The 20,218-nt window shown below is 36.1% G+C and overlaps 1 protein-coding gene across 3 annotated transcripts in view; it reads right to left on the reverse strand.

Annotated features, from left to right (window-relative positions):
• LOC128021123 (disks large homolog 2) overlaps positions 1-20,218 on the reverse strand; it is a 180,449-nt gene that overhangs the window by 87,958 nt on the left and 72,273 nt on the right. For all 3 annotated transcript variants that reach the window (XM_052608068.1, XM_052608070.1, XM_052608069.1), the window contains exons 5-6: positions 12,836-12,919; positions 12,214-12,375 (exon numbers count right to left, since the gene is read on the reverse strand). In XM_052608068.1, the coding sequence (XP_052464028.1) occupies positions 12,214-12,375; positions 12,836-12,919 (246 nt within the window). The remainder of the gene's footprint in view (positions 1-12,213; positions 12,376-12,835; positions 12,920-20,218) is intronic.

Here is a 20,218-nt window from a genome sequence, read left to right on the forward strand (position 1 = left end):
TCCACTACAATCAAAAATCTGGGTGTTAGACAGCAACTTGACTTTTGAAAATCATATTCCCCATAAAAATGCTATAAAACAGCATTCCATCTTAAAAAAACATTGCCAAGCTTTGAAATATGTTACCTGTTTCTGATGCAGAAAAGCTAGTGCATGCATTCATGATCTCTAGATTGGACAATTGTAATACACTGCTAGGTGGTTGTCCAGCATCCTCCATAAACAAGCTACAGGTAGCCCAAAATGCAGCAGCTAGAGTCCTTACCAGGTCAAGAAAATATGATCATATTACCCCAATTTTACAGTCTCTGGCTAACTATTAAGGTCTGTATCAGTTACAAAATATTGCTACTTACCTATAAGGCCCTTAATGAGTTAGCTCCTGCATACCTAACTAGTCTTCTACCACGCTACAATCCATCACACTACCTAAAGTTGCAAAATTCTGGACTTTTGGAATACCTAGGAAAGCAAAGTCCACTAAAGAAGGTAGAGCTTTTTCGCATTTGGCTCCCAAACTCTGGAATAGCCTTCCTGATAATGTTTGGGGTTCAGACACACTCTTGCTGTTTAAATCTAGATTAAAAGACACTTATCTTTGGCATTCAAGTACTGCATCTCATAATCTTTCACTGCAGTTATATCTAATCAAATGGAGATTATTATTCTTTAGCTTGGGTTAAACAAATTAATGTTGCTTGGTTGGAACAGCAGCTACGCTAATTATGTTTCTATTTGTTTCTTTATTTTTGCCACAGGATGTAGCTAGGATTTACACAAGCATGAGTTTTGATCCAAAACACCTGAAAAGAGATGATGCCCACACCTCAAAGGACTTCAGATTATGCTAACCCTGAAACAACTTTCTTTATTTCTGTCATAAGTACATTAACTGACAGTCACCACTGATAATCAACTACTAAATATATTGTAGAAACTTAATTTTAAAAGCATTATACAAAAATAAAATTTTCAACAACTTTTCTTCTCTTAAAAGGAGCGTCAGTGGATCAGTGCACAAACTATGACAGGAACTGTTTGTGTCATAAATATAAAAAAGTATTATTATTCATAAATTCATAAAATATATATTAACATATAAAAATAAATAAAGGTGGACATTAGTAGGTAGCCTTAGCCACAGTGGGATTGCATTTTACTGTTTGCACATTTACTGTTAAAGAATCCAGATGCTTAGTTGTAAAGTCTGTTTTATATGGATTTTTTTTTCTTTTTTCAATGAGGTCATGAAAAACAAACCTCTTTGAAAGATCAGAACAAATTTTATCATTTCTAAAAGTCATTAATTATTGTACGCTCCTGCATGTGATCAATAAATACAGACAAGCAGCCCTTACTCTGGAAAAGCAAGCTCCGATCTCTTGAGTTTTCATTTTCATTAAAAAAATTATGACACAAAGAGCAGCCATATAATGAGTTGAGCAAAAAAACAGCATAAACATGTGCTGGGCGTCGGGTCCTGGAGGTCTCTGAAACCCTGTCAGTAAAATCCACCTGGCATTCTCTCTGTTGTTTAGCACTTGCAGTGCAGCATAACCCTGTTAGAGTTACACTCATTAGAGATACAGGGTGAAGGTCACACACACACACACACACACACAAACACACAATAACAAGGTCGGACCCAAGCGTGGGTCTGATTATTAAAAACATTGCAGTCAGGCACATCTGTTACCAGGCAACTGCCAGGATCTGACTGCATTAATGGATTTATGAAGACAGATTTTAAGAAAAGAGGACACAATAACATGTGTCCTATCAATAAAACATCAATTTCCGGGATTTGCTATAACTGAGACAAATACTAATAAATATAGTCGCATAGTGTAAAATACACAGTCAGGTTAAAAATATTTCCTTTTCATTGGTGATTTGGCCCAAGAAGATTTCGTCACCATTAAAAACTCTTATTATTTTAAAAATCCAAAAGCCAAAAGACAAAAGTTTTTTTTTGCATTTCAAACAGTCAGGATGCCTAGATATTTTATCTTTTACTGTATAATCCCCAGTCTATGTAATCCGCAATTAAGGAGGCAGTTTAAACATATAACTGTGTTTGCTTTGGTTAAGAATGACCTTCCTCAGCATCTGTGAGGAGAGAGAGAAAGAAAGCCATGGAACAGCAAGATGCCTTTGCTTTGACACTGCACCTTCTCACTGGTTAAATATGTAACTTTATTGACAGATTAGTGTTGGACCGATAGACGATGCCATCATCCACTGCTGATGGTTGATAGACATCACGATGTTGCGCTGGCATCGTGACCCCCCCCCCCCTTTTTTTTCGAATGCCTCTCACTTTTTAGTTTCACTATCACTTTCAAGATTCGCAATCGCACATACTCTGTTTATACTATGGAGCGGTGGTACTTATCCCAAATTTTACAAGATTAGATATTTGTCAGTGGTAATAAAGGATCTGAAAATAATTCCCCATCATCTTCAGTCATCCTCTCCTTACACTGTGTCTACACCGGATGCGACCGTTGTCGTGTTGTGCCACGCCGCATCAGCTAAAGACTGTCTATTCTGGACGCAACAAAGCGAATGTTGAAAATCATTTTGAAATTGAAATTAATAACTCTTATTAACTAATAATAACTCCAACCCCCCCCCCCCCCCCCCCCGACCCTCTGCTCGCCCCCACTGATGATATCGCCTAATGCCAAATTTGTAGACATCGCCCAAACCAATGACAGATATCAGAAAATACCATACCACAATGTGCAATATGACAAATATAATGTTAATAATATACTCCTGTCTTTAATTTAAAAGAGTCAATCAGCTTATTCATATGCATACTGTGCGTTTAAGTATGGCTTGGTATCGTTCAAAAAATTTTGATATCGATACCGATACCTTGACGTCGATACCGGTTTCTTTTCGATACTTTTTTTTGATACCGATTTCATGAAATCAATTTTAACAAGTTTACATTATCTTTTCAAAAAATCTACATCTGTTAGGAAACATTTACACTAGTGCATGTTTGTTTTAAAATGTATTATAATTAAATTCATTTTCCACTGATTTACTGATTAGCATCAGCAGCTTCCAGCGCTGTCTGCCTGTGTTCTCTCTATTCAATGATCGCTGCTCTGACTCTGAGGTAAATACATATTTAATTTCAGCAAGATTACATGGCTAAAACCCACATTAGAACGAAATCAGAAGTTATTACAATCACTCGATGGAGTTGAGTAAAAGCAGAATATAAATGTATTTATTGTCTTACATAGCATTATGCTAATTGCTCTCGCTGATGTTGAACACTGATCGATATGCACCGCACCGCTTCTAGTCGAACACGCCTAGTGCTGGAGTCTTATTGGATCTCTGACATTAATGAGTTTAACCCCTTAGGTATCAAAATTTGGTATCAATGACGAGACGATGCTCGATACTCTATGGTATCTAGGCAACTTTGTCGGTGCCTAAAAAGTATCTAACTCAATACCCAGCCCTACGTTTAAGTACATAATTTTTTTTTCAGGTGTGAACTAAAATGCTCCAATATTTACTTTGCTGACATATTTAACTAAAAAAACAAAAACATAAAACAGGTGTTTAATAGCAGCAACAGGTTCTAATATAACATTAGGTTATACAATGAAGCAAGTAAACCACCAGAAAGAGAAACAGATGGGTAACACATGTGACACTCTCTTAGCTGCTCTCTAAAGCTCTGGAAGCATTTCGCTACTCTCTCATGTAATTTTCCAATTCAGTGTGTTTACATGATTTATATTTCAGCATCTGTCAATCTGTAAAATTAACGCTTTTAAAGATTCCTGTCACTTCTTTCACTTTGAATCAGTTTTTTCTTGATATAATTCACAGAATATTGTTTTTGTGGGTAAACTATCGCTTTAACAGAAGTGAGTGTTTTTATGCACAGGTGACCAAAAAGCTCTTATATACTCTAAAATAAAAATAAAAATCTATGTTTGCCAGACAGCCGAGCACTGGGATCATCATTGCAGGTAGTAGCAGTCAAGGATTCGAATTGTTTCAGATCTGTTGCAAACCTCTCAATTCTCAAACTGTATAACAGTGAAATTACGACTAAACGCTATTTCAAGGACAATGACACTTCGGATTAAGTACTTTTGTCAGTTTTAAAATACTTTCTCCTCTCCATTTTTAATATGCAGAAATATTTATAAGCTAAGGCATTTTTGTAGATTAGCTTAATAGGTTTTTGCAAGTACATCTATGAACTGTACAATTTATGAAAAAAAATAATAATGAAAAATAACTGCTTTTCAAATTTGTATTAATGTACATTAAGGGTGTACTCACACTAGCCAGTTTGAACCGTGCCCGGGTGTGTTTGACCACCAAAGCGCGGTTCGTTTGACTAGTGTGAGTGCTCCGAATCGTGCCCGGGCGCGGCTCGATTGGCCAGCCCTGGCCCGCTTGGAAGAGGTGGGCCAGGGCACGGTTCAGTTGGACTCGGGCGCGGTTCGCATGCAGTGTGAGCGCTAACCGTGCAGGAGCACGGAAAAGGACGCGTTGCGTCACGGTTTTGCGACGCTCCAAAACCAACATGGCAGGGAAAGGGTCGCTTTGGTCTACGGTAGAGGTGCAAAACGCATAAAAACTAAAAACTGCAAAGTCCTTGCTGCACTTCAGCTGGTACATTGCAAACATCCTCATACGAACAGAGCGATTACATGAAAATTTTCGCGCCACTAAGGCGACACATCTGTTTAACAACAGGCTGTGAGAGGGCTGTGGACCAAACGACACAAAATTATCCACAAAGAAAACAGAGCGATGTACTCCATTGCGTTCAGAGAGCGCCGCTCTTCCTGTTTATCCCGAAACCGTCGCACCATAATGACGTAAGCGTGCTCCGGCACGAATGCTGAAACCCTATATGTGAGTGCAGGCCAGAGGGGGAGTGGGGAGAATCGTACTCGGGCCCGGTTCATGGCAACCGTGCCTAGTGTGAGTACACCCTAAGGTGTTTTGTGTTATATTTCATGTTATATGTTTATTGCACTGTTTTAGAGATGGTGTTTTGTCATTGTGTGTGTGTGTGTGTGTGTGTCTGGTCCTTTGCACAGTCTATGAGTATTGGCCACGTTTTATACACAGACAACTTAAAATGAAATCTGATTCATCATGTGTTTTTTTGTTGTACCACCAGCATTATGTCTTTGTGTACATTTTTTGTGTACATAATGTACATTTAGACTGGCATAAGTTGTAAAATATTCAGCCACAAATATGCCATCCCGTAACACCTGAAACACGGTCACCATATTACCATATTTTGTACAGTAAATTTCTGGCAGATTTTTTTTAACCATAAATATAACAGGATAGATCTTTTTACAGTGCATATTAGATTATTATTCAGAAACCAATACCCTTTTAATAGTGGTTACACACTCACCTAAGCAGCTGTTGACAATAAGCAAAAAGTAAAGTGCTTCTCATGTCTCTAAATGTCTCTAAGTGTCTGATTATGAAAGCAAATCCTTCATTGGCAAAACAAAACCATTGACAAGGACTGTTAACTCTCAACATCGCATAAAAAACATAGCTGGCCCCTGCAACTCTCCTAACACTCCATTATTCTCTGGGAGTCCTGACTCCTAAAACCTCTTCAAAACACAGAGTCTATGAACAGACTAATGAGTTCACCACTTCTTTTTGTTTTAAACCCTGGAGCCAATTTCATAAAGCGCATGGTTAAAGGCAGACATAAGTGCTTTAGTTAAAGTGATGTGAAAAAAAAGAGAAGACCTGAAAACAATTAGTATGCAAATGGAACAAATTCAAACTACTTGACTTTGTTACATGCGCTGGGAAAATTATGTGACAAAATAGCACGCTTCATAATGAAAAAAAAGACAACTGTTGTGAGTGGTAGGGCATCACTATGAATGTGTACGGAGTGTGTTTTTACGGTGTTACTAGGCTGTTCTGGGTGGTTTACTGGCCTAAAGGTGTGGTCACATTTACTGTGGTTCTGCAAATTTTTTTCAGGTGAAATCAAGTCATTTCAATAGAAATCCACATGATCTGAAATTTCATGTGAGAGCGAAAGAGTTCCACACATAGATTTTGTAACAATTTTAAGTGAGTCAAGCAAATTTGCTGCATTGACCAAACAAACCTTTGTGTGACTTCTGTTCAGTGTTGTTATTGTTAACTAAAACTAAAAATCATTTTCATTCATTGAAATATTGCTGAAATAAAATATAAATATTGCATTAAGTTTTAAGAAAATCTGAAATGTTGCCTCAAATAAACGTTTATGTTGAAGTACTAAAATGACTAGAAACTTGAACAAGAGTACATTAAAACTGACAAAAGCAAAAACTAAAACAAACTAAAATTACAAATATAAATTAATATTATAATAGTATATACATAATACTAAAACAACACCACTTCTAATTGAGCTGTGCTCCATACATCACAACACTAATAACAATAGACCTTTATTATTATTATTATTTTTTTTTTTGCTTAAATGACCACACTAAGTTACACAATGTTTAATAAAAAAAAAGTATGCTAAATAATAAGTAACACTTTAACATATTTCTTCCTGTTGGCAGCTGTGCTAAGTTATTTTGATACGGATTTAGCAGTAGCAAATTTGTGATGATTAATGGATTTAGGTCTCCTCACAACTCTCCTTTCCTTTTTTGTTTTTTAGTTCTTCTCCTCGCCTTCCATCTCTTTTCTTTCTTTTCGAGTTAATTGCCTGATCTCTAATTCCACCCAAGGCTCATCTCCCAGACAATCAAGCCTGGTCCTTTACTCCGACCTGGGCACATACAGAGCCCTGACTCTGAAGTAATAATTTCACCAGGGAGGAGAGATAACCAAACAATCACCATTAACCCTAAGCCTTTGCGGTCTCTCATTACTTTTCTGAGATGTGCTCTCTCCGGAAGAAAAGAGCTCTGATTCTGCTAATAAATATCATGCTTCATCCCTGCTGAGCTCTGCTCATTAAAACCACAGATGTTTGCTCGACTGGTGGACGGCTAATATCTCATCTAGAAGGTGCATGTCCTTTCTGCTTGTTATGTTATTCAATAATGTGACTTGAGGATCAATATCCTGCCATCCGACTGTCAAGCTTCAGAAACAACAGTCTTACACAGTAGTACAATTAGTGCTTTGTGTTAAAGCAGCTTTTCAGCAGGAGGACCTGGGTTGAAAGCAGGCGACAGGTGTGCAAGCTGATTCACCATGTCTAGCCCTGCAGTGATTCAGAGAGAATAATGGAGCTACATTTCCCACTCACCTCTTGGCATAAAAGTCTCACACTCACTCTCTCCAAGCCACGAGGGGACCACAAGGCTAGAATATACATGTGATGTCGATAGGGATTTAATCAACAAGTTTGGCTGCTGAATAGAGTGCATCCAGACTGAAAGCTTCCATTAGTCTCATGAACAAAGATCTTTTGACCATATATAAGTCCTGTACTCAACTTATTCTGGCCAAAAACTGCTCTCTTGGACACAAATGAGTCATCTGGTCAATATGTACATGCAAATATACAGATTTGCTCAAGGATATTTTGTGTAAAATATGCTTTAAACGATTTGTGAATGTGTGCCGTCTGAGGATCAAGGCATGGTCATACTATATATATATAGGTCATACTATATATATATATATATATATATATATGACTTTAAAAAAATCAGAAGTGGTTCAACCCCTAGTTAGGTGTAACGGGTTACAAACTCAGCGAAAACTTGACACAGAGACATCAGAAATATGTCTATAGAAAGCTTGTGTCTACTTTATAAATGAAAGAATTAAAATCGAAAACAAATATTCTCTGATTATGTAATCATATGAAACCAAAGCGAGGTACAGTCTTTCCCGTATCTGAGCTCATTACATGCAGTCACCTGTGCTCAAACACCCTCATCTAGATACAAAAAAAAATTAAAATCAAGATTGGGCACATTTTCATCGTTTTTGAAAGAAGAAGCTATGGAGAATTTACTTCTGAAGAACAGTGCGATCTGCCGTGGCTTTATTCGGTGGAGGTGATCATTTCTGTGATTTATTCTTATTAAAGTTTTATTTATTTTAAATAAACCTATACAGATTTTACTAGTTGGGCTTTTCCTGAACATCATACCAAACTGAAATGTATTGTTAAACTTTTCTTAAGCTTTTTTGTTAATCAGATATGTTGTTATTCAGAGTATTTCTATTTGTTAACCAAAGAAGATTTTAAGTATTACAGTTGTTTTAAAGATAAAAGGCTAAACTTTTCTAATGTATGTTTGACTCAAATTGAAAGAATAAAGAGTTTAATTTCTATTAAGGTTTATAGGGACTTAGCGATTTGAATAATTAAGTCAACTTATTGAGTAACTAAGTTACTTTTCAGACAGCGTAATTAGTAAAGTAATTAAAATAAAATATTGATGATGTAATAAGTAATAGTAATTAATTACTTTTTGAAAGTCTATAGACTAGTGTGGCCACAACATACTGTATATGCCTCCTACAGAAACACAGTCTGCATACTCTAGTTTCTCAACAACAATTGATACAGCTATGCTTGCTTGCATTTTTGTTTATTTCAGAATTAACTTGTACCTCATTCAATCCCGAGGTGTGATAGATATACCTGTACACATTGAAGCTGTTGGCTAATCTTAGGTGCAGCGTCCCTGGTGTGAGCACGGAGACATGGAGAGGACGGGCTGTCATGGTGATGGGTCTACTGAGGCCATTGCATTACACAACTGACAGACGGAAGAGGCAGAGAGGATGGTTGAAGTGTGTGCAAGTGTCTGTGTATTTACTCTTGTGTGTGTGTATGCATATAAGAGTTTTTGGAAGGCCTGATAAGGCAAAGTGATGCCACAAGTGTGAAATTCTACCTGCCATACAGGCTGTGTACGATCAATGACTGCTAATTCGAGAACTGGTCGATCTTTCAGAGATGCACATTCACACATACTGACAGAAACCAATACGGATTTCTCTCAATAGTTTATGTACTTAATCTGCAATAAACATAATCAAAATATCAGCAGCAATCACACTGAGTGACATATTCACCCCAAAACAAACATCACAGATAAAATAGTCACAAAGATGAACATCACATAAATTGATCACACTTGTGTCGACCATATTTGAAGAAAATAAATGTGATTTCACTGCACAAATGGGTTTCTTCAAAGGGAGGTTCTGACTGAAGACCCGGCAGTCTGTTATTCAGACCCTCTGAAGAATTTCATGCGGATGTCACACAGTGTCAAAACATTGGCACAGACGTAAATGTTCCTGAGCACAGATGAACCACAACAACAAAGACCACCACAACAAGAACGGGGAAAAATAGACACATTCAAAGTAAAGATCACAAACTTGCCAGGTAGTTTGCTGCGGTCACCCCCGGGTATGTTAGATCAAACCGGGTAACCAGCGCAGGCTGCAGGTGAGAAAATACAAAACAGCGTCACCAGCAAATCGGCTGCACTCAGGGAGGGAAGAGAGAGGCTGAGGACACAGGAGGAAAGATGATGAAAACCCAGACATACTGCATGAACCATGAGAGGACGTAAGGAGGGGAAGGAAAACAAAAGATGGCAGGATAAGGCTTTAATTTCAAGGTTATTTTGCTCTGAGCCCCTAAGACGACCTTCCGACCCTTGCTGCACACGAATGGTAAAAGCAATCTGAGGCTGTCACACAGAGTGTGCTCTTGCTTTTATAAACAGCAAGAGAGAGAGGAACTGAACAGAATGCAGGGACCTCGAGATGAAAAGCTGAACTGCATTTGACCCGACACGCCATCTTAAATTCTACACTCGTAAGATGCTGAAAAAACTGTGAGATGCATCATAGTGACTAAAGGCAGGCATCTGTCTGATAAATGTGTACATAAAGCAATCATTTAAAAATAGCACAGAAAGAATGTAAGAATATGTCTCGTGTGTGACAGTGTTTTCTCCTTGATCCCTCACCTTGCTTTGGGGAAAAGGAAGTGAGAGGAGTAGGTCAGTGCAGGTTTTTTAAGTCCTACTGACAAGTAACATGAGAGTTTGCTCTGAGAAATCACATCTGTAGGACAGAGGTTGTTGTGTGACTGGGGGAGAAAATGGCTGTTGGCAAAATAGAAAGGCTGAGGTCTTAAAACACTGTCTGCAGAAGAGATGACCGTGCAGAATTCTGATGAGCCGAATGCTTTAAAGAGGCCTATACACTCTGCAATTAAATCATACACTCCCTCAGATCATATAAAAGCATAAAAGCAGAGCTTTTGAATCATCTGCAGACAATAAGATGAGGCACAGACTGTTAATGTCTCTCTGTTTGAGAAGCAGGGCCATATCTGATCACAGAAAAACAGCAACAAAAGCTTTCAATTCTGAAATAAATAGATATGTTTTGTATCTGGCACTATTCATGAATACAGCACACTTTACAGAATCCACAAAGAGGCAAAAAAACATGATTTATTTACAAACTATTTGATAATCCATGTTTAATATAGCATTATCAATTATCCTTTGTATCAATATTCATTTCTCATTGCAGTAAAACTTTATAAGTTATATGCTATATGTTATATGCAGTAAAAATTTATAAATTCATTTAATTTAACATTATTTTATTAATAAAATAATTTATTCATTACTTAGTCTTATGTACCAAAAACATTCATCCTTTAAAAGTTTGGGGTCAGTAAGTTTTTATTTAAATACATTAAATTTATCAGAAGTGATAGTAAAGACTTCTACATTGTTTATATATATATATATATATATATATATATATATATATATATATATATATATATATATATATATATATATATATATATATATATATATTTCAACAGAACCTCCCTAACAATAAATGTGCAGTCTCAAATGGACTTAGCACAGAACTTTATGAGAAGTTCTGGGAGATTCTTGCCCACATGTTTCTTTGTATGATTAATCATTCCGTCTCCTAATAAAAAATTCTACCCACATTATATAAAGTCAATATGGTTTTAATACCCAAGCCTGGATGGGATAAAATGAAGGTGTCCTCGTATGGCCAAATCTCTTTTATTCCATTAGAAGAAAAAATTATTAGTAAGATCTTGGCTAACAGACTGAATAAAAAAATATGTGTTCAATCATAAATCGAGATCAAACTGGATTTATGCCAAACATATATAGTCAAACCTGAGGTGCCTTTATAATTTAATGTATTTGAAACGTACAACAAAAGCATGCTCGATGCTTGAATTTGATTATATTGAATGGCCTTATACCTTACTCTTAAAAGGTTTAGATTTAATAGAACTCAATGGATCAGTATTACATATTATAAACCGAAGGCTGTATTCAAATACAGCATTGTTTTAACCACTGCACGAGTGGAATTTAATTAGAAACTTCCAGTTTTATATATTGTTACTATACTGACAAGAAACAAAGTCTCACTCTCATCTTTCAAATTATGTCCAGGAAATTCAAACAATAAATGCAGTTTTGACGCTCTTTGATGTGGTGTGACATCGCTGTATAAAGCATATATACACACTTGTATTTATACGGTTATTTTAAGTTGTAATATTTTATATTAATGTTTTTAATGTATCATATAAATCTTAGACTGTATCTTATAAATCTTACTGACCCCAAAATCCTCTTCCAAATGTAATCAATCAATAAATAAATACATAAATTCTGTAATTGTACTAAGATTTAAAAGGTGGAATGTTTGAAACATAAATTCATTATTCGTTAAAGCATTATTTCTGATGATTTTACTGTGTCTGACAAACACAGCACACAATAACCTACTCACTGCCACAGTCAAGGAGGTCTACTGTAACTAAAAACTGAGCACCATCTAGTGTTGAGAAGTCATATCACAACAGCACAGCTTAGCACAGGTCTAGAAATATAAAGAAGACTAATCCATAACCTACATTCTTCTAATCGATGTCTGCATTACAGGTCAAACTCTATGCAATAAATACATTAAAAAACAAATACAAATAAAAATGATTTCTTTAGATTTCTTAAAATAAGTAAATGAATGAGGAATGAAGCATGACATGGGAAATAGGACACTCATAGAGGCAACCAGACCAAAACACAGACATAAAAATGAAAAAAGAGGAGAAGAAAAAGCAATGTCTAGACTTATTGGATGGTATGATAAAGGGTGACTTACCTTAAGTGGTGAAATGTGAGAGTGGGAAACGTAGCCATGCACATTCTCAATTTCGGAGAGGTTCTTCTCCGATACGTGCACCAGCTCCGGCGCTCGAACTTCATTGGTGAGCCGCGGGAAGCCATGTTCCGGAGATGGGGAATCTTCATCCTGATACCGGTACTATATGTGTGAAAAGAAAGAAGAAGAGATGGGCATAAAAAAGAAAGCAGAGAAAACTGAGGGAGAAAGGGCAGAAAGAAAACCCACAATCCACTGCGTAATGTAATGACTTTCAGCCAATGAGTTCTGTGCCCTGTGAGATGAACAAGCCAATAAATCATTATTTGATGAACTGAGAATGACATAAATCATGATGCATGATGAAGTTTAATATTTTCTGTGAGCATCTGCATGCGCATGGAATTATAGAAAAGCACTGCTGCTGACATGCTCTGGTCAAGAGAGAGAGACGGTTTAAACAGTTTGCTCTGCATGCAATCAAAGCAGGATGGTCATCCATTTTATCATTTTTTTTTTTTTTTTTTAATGTGTAAAATGAAGATGCAACAGAGTGCAATGTATCAGTTCTCGACAAATAGAGAAGATTTGTTCTGCCACGGCCCCTGTTTTTCTGTCTCACCCAGGGGGAGCTCATCAGGGCTGGGTTCATACATGTTGGAGATTGGCTTTGGTGCTGGGAGCCCTGTACTGCCGGAGGCCTGTTCTGTAAATACACACACAGGAGCCCAACTGTGAACAACCAATCACAGTCAGTTAAACTGAATCATTTAAATCATTGTACATACACTGCAGTTTAAAAGGTAAAGTTTAGATTTTATTTTTTAAGAACTTTCTTATGCTCACCAAAGATGCATTATTTGATCAAAAACACAGTCAAATCAATTGCTATTTTTTATTTTGAAATATTTTTGCCTATGATGGCAAAGCTCAATTCTTCACCAGATAATTGAAATTGAAATCTTTTGTGACATTATAAATCATTTACTTTTGATCAATTTAATGCGTCTTTGCTGAATAAGTGTTAATTTCTTAAAACAAAATACCTTTTGAAAAGTAGTGTAAGGCATTCACCAGCCTCAAATTTAACAATACAAAAAAAGGGAAGAAGCCTCATCCAACAAAAAATTACAACCGGACATACACACACACACACACACACACACAAAAGATTGAAAAAAAAACTGCAATTTACTACCCATTTAATATTTGAAAGCCAACAATCTTATCTTAATTTGGAAGAATCGGCCTCCATAAGCCTGCTTTTAGATGACAAATGAGACAAATGAAATGAATTAATGTCTTAATTAGTGAAGCCTTCATTCCTTCAGCTCAAACAGTAGATGGTGCAAGCATTGCCAGTCAGTTCCCAGGTAATGAATGTAATTGATAAAATGTTTGATAAAATCTTAAATACAAAACAACTGGCTTTGAATAAAAGCATCCACCAAATGCACAAATGTAATGTAAAATGAATTAATACTTTAGTAAAAAAAAAAAAATATATATATATAATAGTTGGTAAGTATGGAGGCAGCAGGGAGCCATAATTACTACTTCTGCAATCAAAAAGTTTGAAAGTCTAGAGTCTAATCATATTTCAGGAGCTCAGGCTGCATGAGCCCACCGGCAGAGAATGTGAGGGCTTAAATTCTCTCTGATGATATGACTTCATGCACAGCTCAGAGTCATTATCCTACACCTTACTGACTAGCGTTAACCACTGAGGTGGATGTGCTTTCTAATCTACTACCTTGAGTTACAGTATTTCTCATTACCATAATCCTCAGAGAAACCGCATGGAAGAGTTTTAGAATTTCTGTCTAGAACATAATGAGATCATATTTGACTACTAAATGTGGCTTACACTCGCATTTTTTAAACTTTGTAATGGATTTTTTTTTTCTAATTTTGTTGACATTGTCATCTTTTATGTAAAATTAAAGTGTATATTTAAAAAAATTTTTTTTCAAAATTTCTAAAAACAACAGAATAAGCAGAATAAGTAACTTATCAAATAAAATCAAACAAAATGTATTTGCACTACAAAGGTGGCACAGAATAACACAAAAGTGGATGTAGGCATATTTACAGACATTTAAAAAAGGCTGAGAGGTGATTTATAAATTAATGTTGAGATTAATATTTTAAACATAACATTTTGAATACAGAAATATTAAATGATTAAATAAATGGAAATTATATTTTTAAAAATGAAACTAAAAAACTAAAACTAAAACTATACTTAAACTGCCAGTAGGTTGCAGCAAGTCACTCCCTGTGTCCGAAATCACTATTTGAGCGCACAGCCATTTTTAGTGGTGTCCGAAACTTAGTGGACATCATCAATACCACAATGATGGCAATAACAAGTGTACAACTATGTACGCTTAACGGCTAGAGAATACCCATAATGCACTGTGAGAGTAGCGCGTGAATGAATTGGCGCGTCTCTCCAGAAGAAGGCACCCGCAGCTGAATCACTCATCCATTCATTAATTTTACAGGTATAAATCCATTGTAAATTGATTATTAAATTGTTTAATTGGAGTTTCTACATAATTGCATTGCTCGTTTTCATTTGCTCCTTATTCATTCGCTCATTATTGACCTTTACATCTGCTTCAATCGCAAAAACTCTGGCCATCTGATAATACCTAAAGGAAAAATACCTTTAAAGCTGCTTTGACACAACTAGTATTGTATAAAGTGCTATACAAATAAAGGTGACTTGACTTGACATGCCGTTGAATATCGCAAAATATTGTGCAGTGGCTGGTTGTGGAAGAACACGATCGCTGCATAACCTTCCTTCGGATTCAAATATAAGGAATGCTTTATTTTTAATGAAGTTTCAGCTCACGTGAGTAACACATTGAGTGTTTGATCGCTTCATTTCACCACAGATTCCTTTGTAAACAAGACACAGGTCGATGCTGGATTTGCAGAGAGACAAGACATGGAATGGTGCTGCACACTTATGTGAGTAAAAAATATTTGCACTACGTGTCACTGTTGCTTTGCTAGAGATTGCTTAATATTCCCCGATTATGTGTACCCGTCTAACCAAAGTCACAGAAGGCTCCAACTATAAAGGATTTAGCTTGTCAAACAGACACACAGAAAGTCAAAACTATTATCCAATCATAGCTGTGGGCGTTTACTTCCAAAAACCAAACGTTTCTTGAGCCGGCCTTAAAAAAGGGCAGAAAATGTCAAATTTATTTTGATGTTTTTATATGTAAAATCATTGCAAACATCATAAGTGGACCTCAGTCAACAGAATAAACAAAACAGCCAGTTCATGACCCCTTTAAATCAATATCACATTTGCAAACTCCCTTAGTAATCATTAAAGCAGTCACTCATCTTAATTCATTGCAATGAAGCTCTCTACACTGCACAATGAATCTCTTATTTACATAGTGTCAACACTTTGTTTTTTATAATGAGAGGATTTGTGAGCTTGTATAACCCAGTTCTGGTGTTTGAGCAGTGAGTGAATTCTGATTAACATTGCATTCGATGCATTAATCAACGCTGCAAAAACTCATTGCAAGTAGAAACCTTTGAATCTCCTCTAAATGCAAACACAATATGCTGAAATATTATAATAAATATTAAATACTGTATTTTCATAGTCAGGGTTTCTTAGCTGCAGACTGCCATGCGGACTGTCAGCTGGCAGTCTAATAGCTGACATATGTGAGATGGTTCATCTGAGGGAGCAAGTCACAAGAGATCAGAATAACAGCATGAAAGTTGTGCTAAGAATACACACATACATAAAAACATAAAACATAAACCACTATGAACTCACTATGAGCAGAATGAATCCGATGCAAGAACTGAAACACTGAGATTTTGATGTCCATATGAATAACATTGACAGTAATGTACTGTACTTCCAAGGCAGCTCATGAGGTTTTGGATCAGTCTGAGTTTCATCACTGAGCTTAAGAAAACTCACTATTTTCATTGCCCTTTTACTCCATGCAGCACACAAGCAGAGTGTTGAACAGCTGTATTATGTATGCGAAGGCAGAGATTAATGAAGTTAATGTAAAGTAATGACAGGTGGGTGAGAAAAGGTCGTCCCCAGGGTTCCCACACGGTAACAGATCGTGCAACTGTCTATTGTCTCCCTCTTCCAAATACTGTAAGCATCTCTTGTTGCCCCTGACTTGTTCTTCTTTCTACACTCTTATTACCTGTAATTACCCAGCCCAGGCTAATAGCATCTCTCATACTCCATAACAGTGAATGGTAGGAAAATATCTTCAGTATAAAATGCACACTCACAGATTCAATCTAGAAACACCAGCCTCGCTATTAGGGATATGCCAGTAACACATTTTCATGCAATGCAATTAACCTTATTAATCCTAGTTAATGCAATGTGTTATTAAATACTGGAATGCCTAAGACTGATAAATGTTCAGAAGAATTTATTCATTGGCAGTTTAACTAATTAATTAACTAATGCAAACTAATGAAGCCCTATGTAAAGTGTAAACAAACAGGTTATGTTGTAGTCCAGATGACAAATTTTTAATTTAGTTTGAAAATGAATAGCCTATTAAGTCTAAATATTTAAAGGTGCAATTTGTAAGACATTTGCAGTTAAATATCCAAAAACCACTAGGCTAGTGTTATATATTTTGTCCAGCTGATTACTAACAAACTCTCTAGTGTTTTCAACTGCTTGTAAATCATGAGAAAATTCCCATTCCAAACAGTGACACGGGGCAGTGCAGTCGCCTGTCAATGACGTTAGTTACCCTTTGTTTAGAATATGTTCACTTGCTTTAATGTTCAAAAAACCCATTCTTTTTCAAATACTGTGCATTAGAGTAGGTCATCTATGCACCGCCTCTTTCAAACAAGTTGTTTTCTACAAAGTCCCTCCTTCCGACAAGCAGTCTGCTCTGATTGGCCAACTGACCCAGTGCATTGTGATTGGCCGATCACCGCAAGCACTCGTTGGAAATAAAACGCCCCTTTCCATAATCGCGAGCTGCTTCTTTCAAAATAAATTTAAAGAACATTTGGGCGGCATTACACAAGTATTTCCACATAGTGATGTAGATATGTGGGAGCGTGTTTAAACGAGGTGTTATGGGGGGGTGGGGGGGGCATAGCAGAGTCTTAACTTTGATAAAGAATATCTTTTTGGATTTGGACTTTAGTCTTTGCAACTTTACAGATCTTCTTTATGCACCAAGAGCTTGTAACACTCCAAAGAGAAATGAAAATTTGAAATCGCATCATATGACCCCTTTAACTGACTGTGACTTGGACAAGATTTTCACTATGAAAGTCTCTTTCCCGATTACAGACCACTGAGGACATTCATCATACCGTTTGAGGATTACAGACTTTGCAGGTGAACCGCCCAGAATTTTTCTTAAAGGAAAATGAGAAAAGAGCCAGATAAAGAGGGGAATGGAACAAGGAAGAAACTGATAAACATATGAAAATAAAGATGCAAGTTCTCTCTCCTCGGTGGATACACAGTGACAACAGGCTATAGTGATACTGATGGGGCTGAACAGATTTCATTAAAACCAAGGAAGAGCAGAGGATAAAGTCACCACAAATCATCACAACAGTATGCTTCTGTGGGCTCCCTGTCATTTAAAATTTCTTGTTTTTTCTGCTTGCAAAAACCAACAAGATGATTTTTCACACTGCACTGATTGTTCACAAACTAAATTACACTAGGGCTGTCATGAGTACTCAATTCAATTTGAGTGTTAAATAAATAAATACATACATGCATACATAAACAAACCTTGACTACAATTTTCCCAGTGAGATTAGGCTTTACCCATTTAGATATTTATAAGAAACTGAAAAAAGCACAAATGTCAGGGCATGACAAAACTTCTCCAGGCCCCAAAAATACCCTTAGACTCCAGAGGGTTAAGCAAATTGCTAATTTTCATTCTTCATGAACAAAAACATCCAGCATTTATAAGGTAGTGTAAATTAGACATTAATTAAGTCTCTTTGCCACTATAAATGATTATGTTTTCAAATATGACATTGGTTAACTATTACTTAATACAATGAATAAAAATCATACAATCATCCAAATAGTCACCTGATTACTCGATTACCAAAATAATACATATTGAGAGGTAGTAACACCTACATTATACAATTATCATTGAAAATGACTTAACTTAACTATGACCATTACCTTCATCATCTTTTTTAATTCACACAGTTTCTCAACTCAAACAAAATCCTGATTTTCTCCAGTTGTAATTATGAAAATGTAGACTGCTGTGCGTAATTCCCTTCAGTTTTAAAAAGAACAATGATATCTTTTAATTGAATCTTGAAACAGTATTTTCATGGATTCTGAAACATTCTGAAATATCAGCCTTAATAATGGCAGCACAGAATGCCATATTGTGAGTACGAGTGTGTCTATGTGTGTGTGTGTGCTTCTGACAGAATCATTAATGATGCTTGTACTATACTTTATTAACATATAAGAGTCAGGTCACCGGTCACAGCACAGTAAATGGACCACTGGTATTTTGCTGAAACTACTGACTCTTACCTAGCTACATGTGTAGATCTGTAAAACAAAAGCATAAACATACACAGTAGAACTCACACTAATCAGAGTCCCTTAATATATAAAATCACCTGAAACTTAGAAAAGCAAAAACTATAATATAGTTTCAAAAAATAGTTACTTCAGTTAACCATTTTTATTTTTCACTGTGTAATATATTTGATGTGTTAAATGCGGTGGTAATCTGTCTCACACCACCCACAAGTGTCAAATATAACACTACAATAACTGATATATTACAATATATCACTTTTAATCTGACATATGCAGCATGATAATGTGTCAGACAGCTACTAGCACAGTCTACAGTGCAAGATCTTGGAAATTTTCTAAATTAATATATTTGTATGAGGAAAGATGTGTATGGAGGTGCATTAATGTATTCGGGAACAGGCTGTGGGTTTTTCCAACACACTATGTGGATCTAGCTTGTTCACGTTCCACTGTGCTGAAGGCTCCTTCTTCACCTCCCTCTCTCTCTGTTTCTCTGAGATAAGAGAAGATAGAATATGAGGTGGCATGGCTGAAGGCTCTGTGCTGGATAGTGTGGAATCTCCTTGCGATTGTGTGCACTGACCCCTTTTCCGCGGCCTAATAAACCCAGAGCTTGACATTGTCAGCTCGCGGGGTTCAATCAGCCAGCAGAAGAAGAAAGGGTTAACATTAGCTGGCAAGATTACAAGATTAAGTTACTGAGAAAGTGCAGAACTAGATTTTAAGCCAGAGTAAAATACACATAATAATCACTTATATATATATATATATATATATATATATATATATATATATATATATATATATATATATAAACTCTACAAGCTGAGATGATCTACACAGGGAAATTTTTATTTTATTTTACATTACTAAGCCTTGAGTCAAAGAGAAAGATAATAAAATGAATTATGTCATTTATTCACCCTCAAGACCCCTGAAGCCTACGTGAGTTTATTTTGCAGAACAAAAATGGACATAATTTGTCCATTAAAAATATTTAGCTGCTCTTTTCAATACAATGAAAGTGAATGGTGACCATGTGAAGCAGGATTTTTAAAGCAAGACTTGCAATGAATATGAACTAATAATAGTCTGTTCCTCTCAAAATGAAGTGGTACATCATCATTGTAATACAATGCACCACATTTGTATTACTTTTATGCCAAATGTGTCCAGGAATGAGAACAGCTAGCTGATGGTGGGAAATAAGTATATCATAAAGAGACTACAGAAACGTACATTTTGTGACGTTATTTGCAGAACTCAGAATAATTCCGAATGCTGAAGGGACCCTTACACTAACACCTCTGGTCACATATTAAATAATAATGTTCTTACATTAACTCTAAAGATTTAAACAGCATAAATCTGGGTTAATGAAAGCAGCAGAGACATGCAAAACTAATACACTGCAAAAAC

Source organism: Carassius gibelio, chromosome A10 (genome assembly GCF_023724105.1).
Source record: "Carassius gibelio isolate Cgi1373 ecotype wild population from Czech Republic chromosome A10, carGib1.2-hapl.c, whole genome shotgun sequence".
NCBI classification, from domain to species: Eukaryota; Metazoa; Chordata; class Actinopteri; order Cypriniformes; family Cyprinidae; genus Carassius; species Carassius gibelio.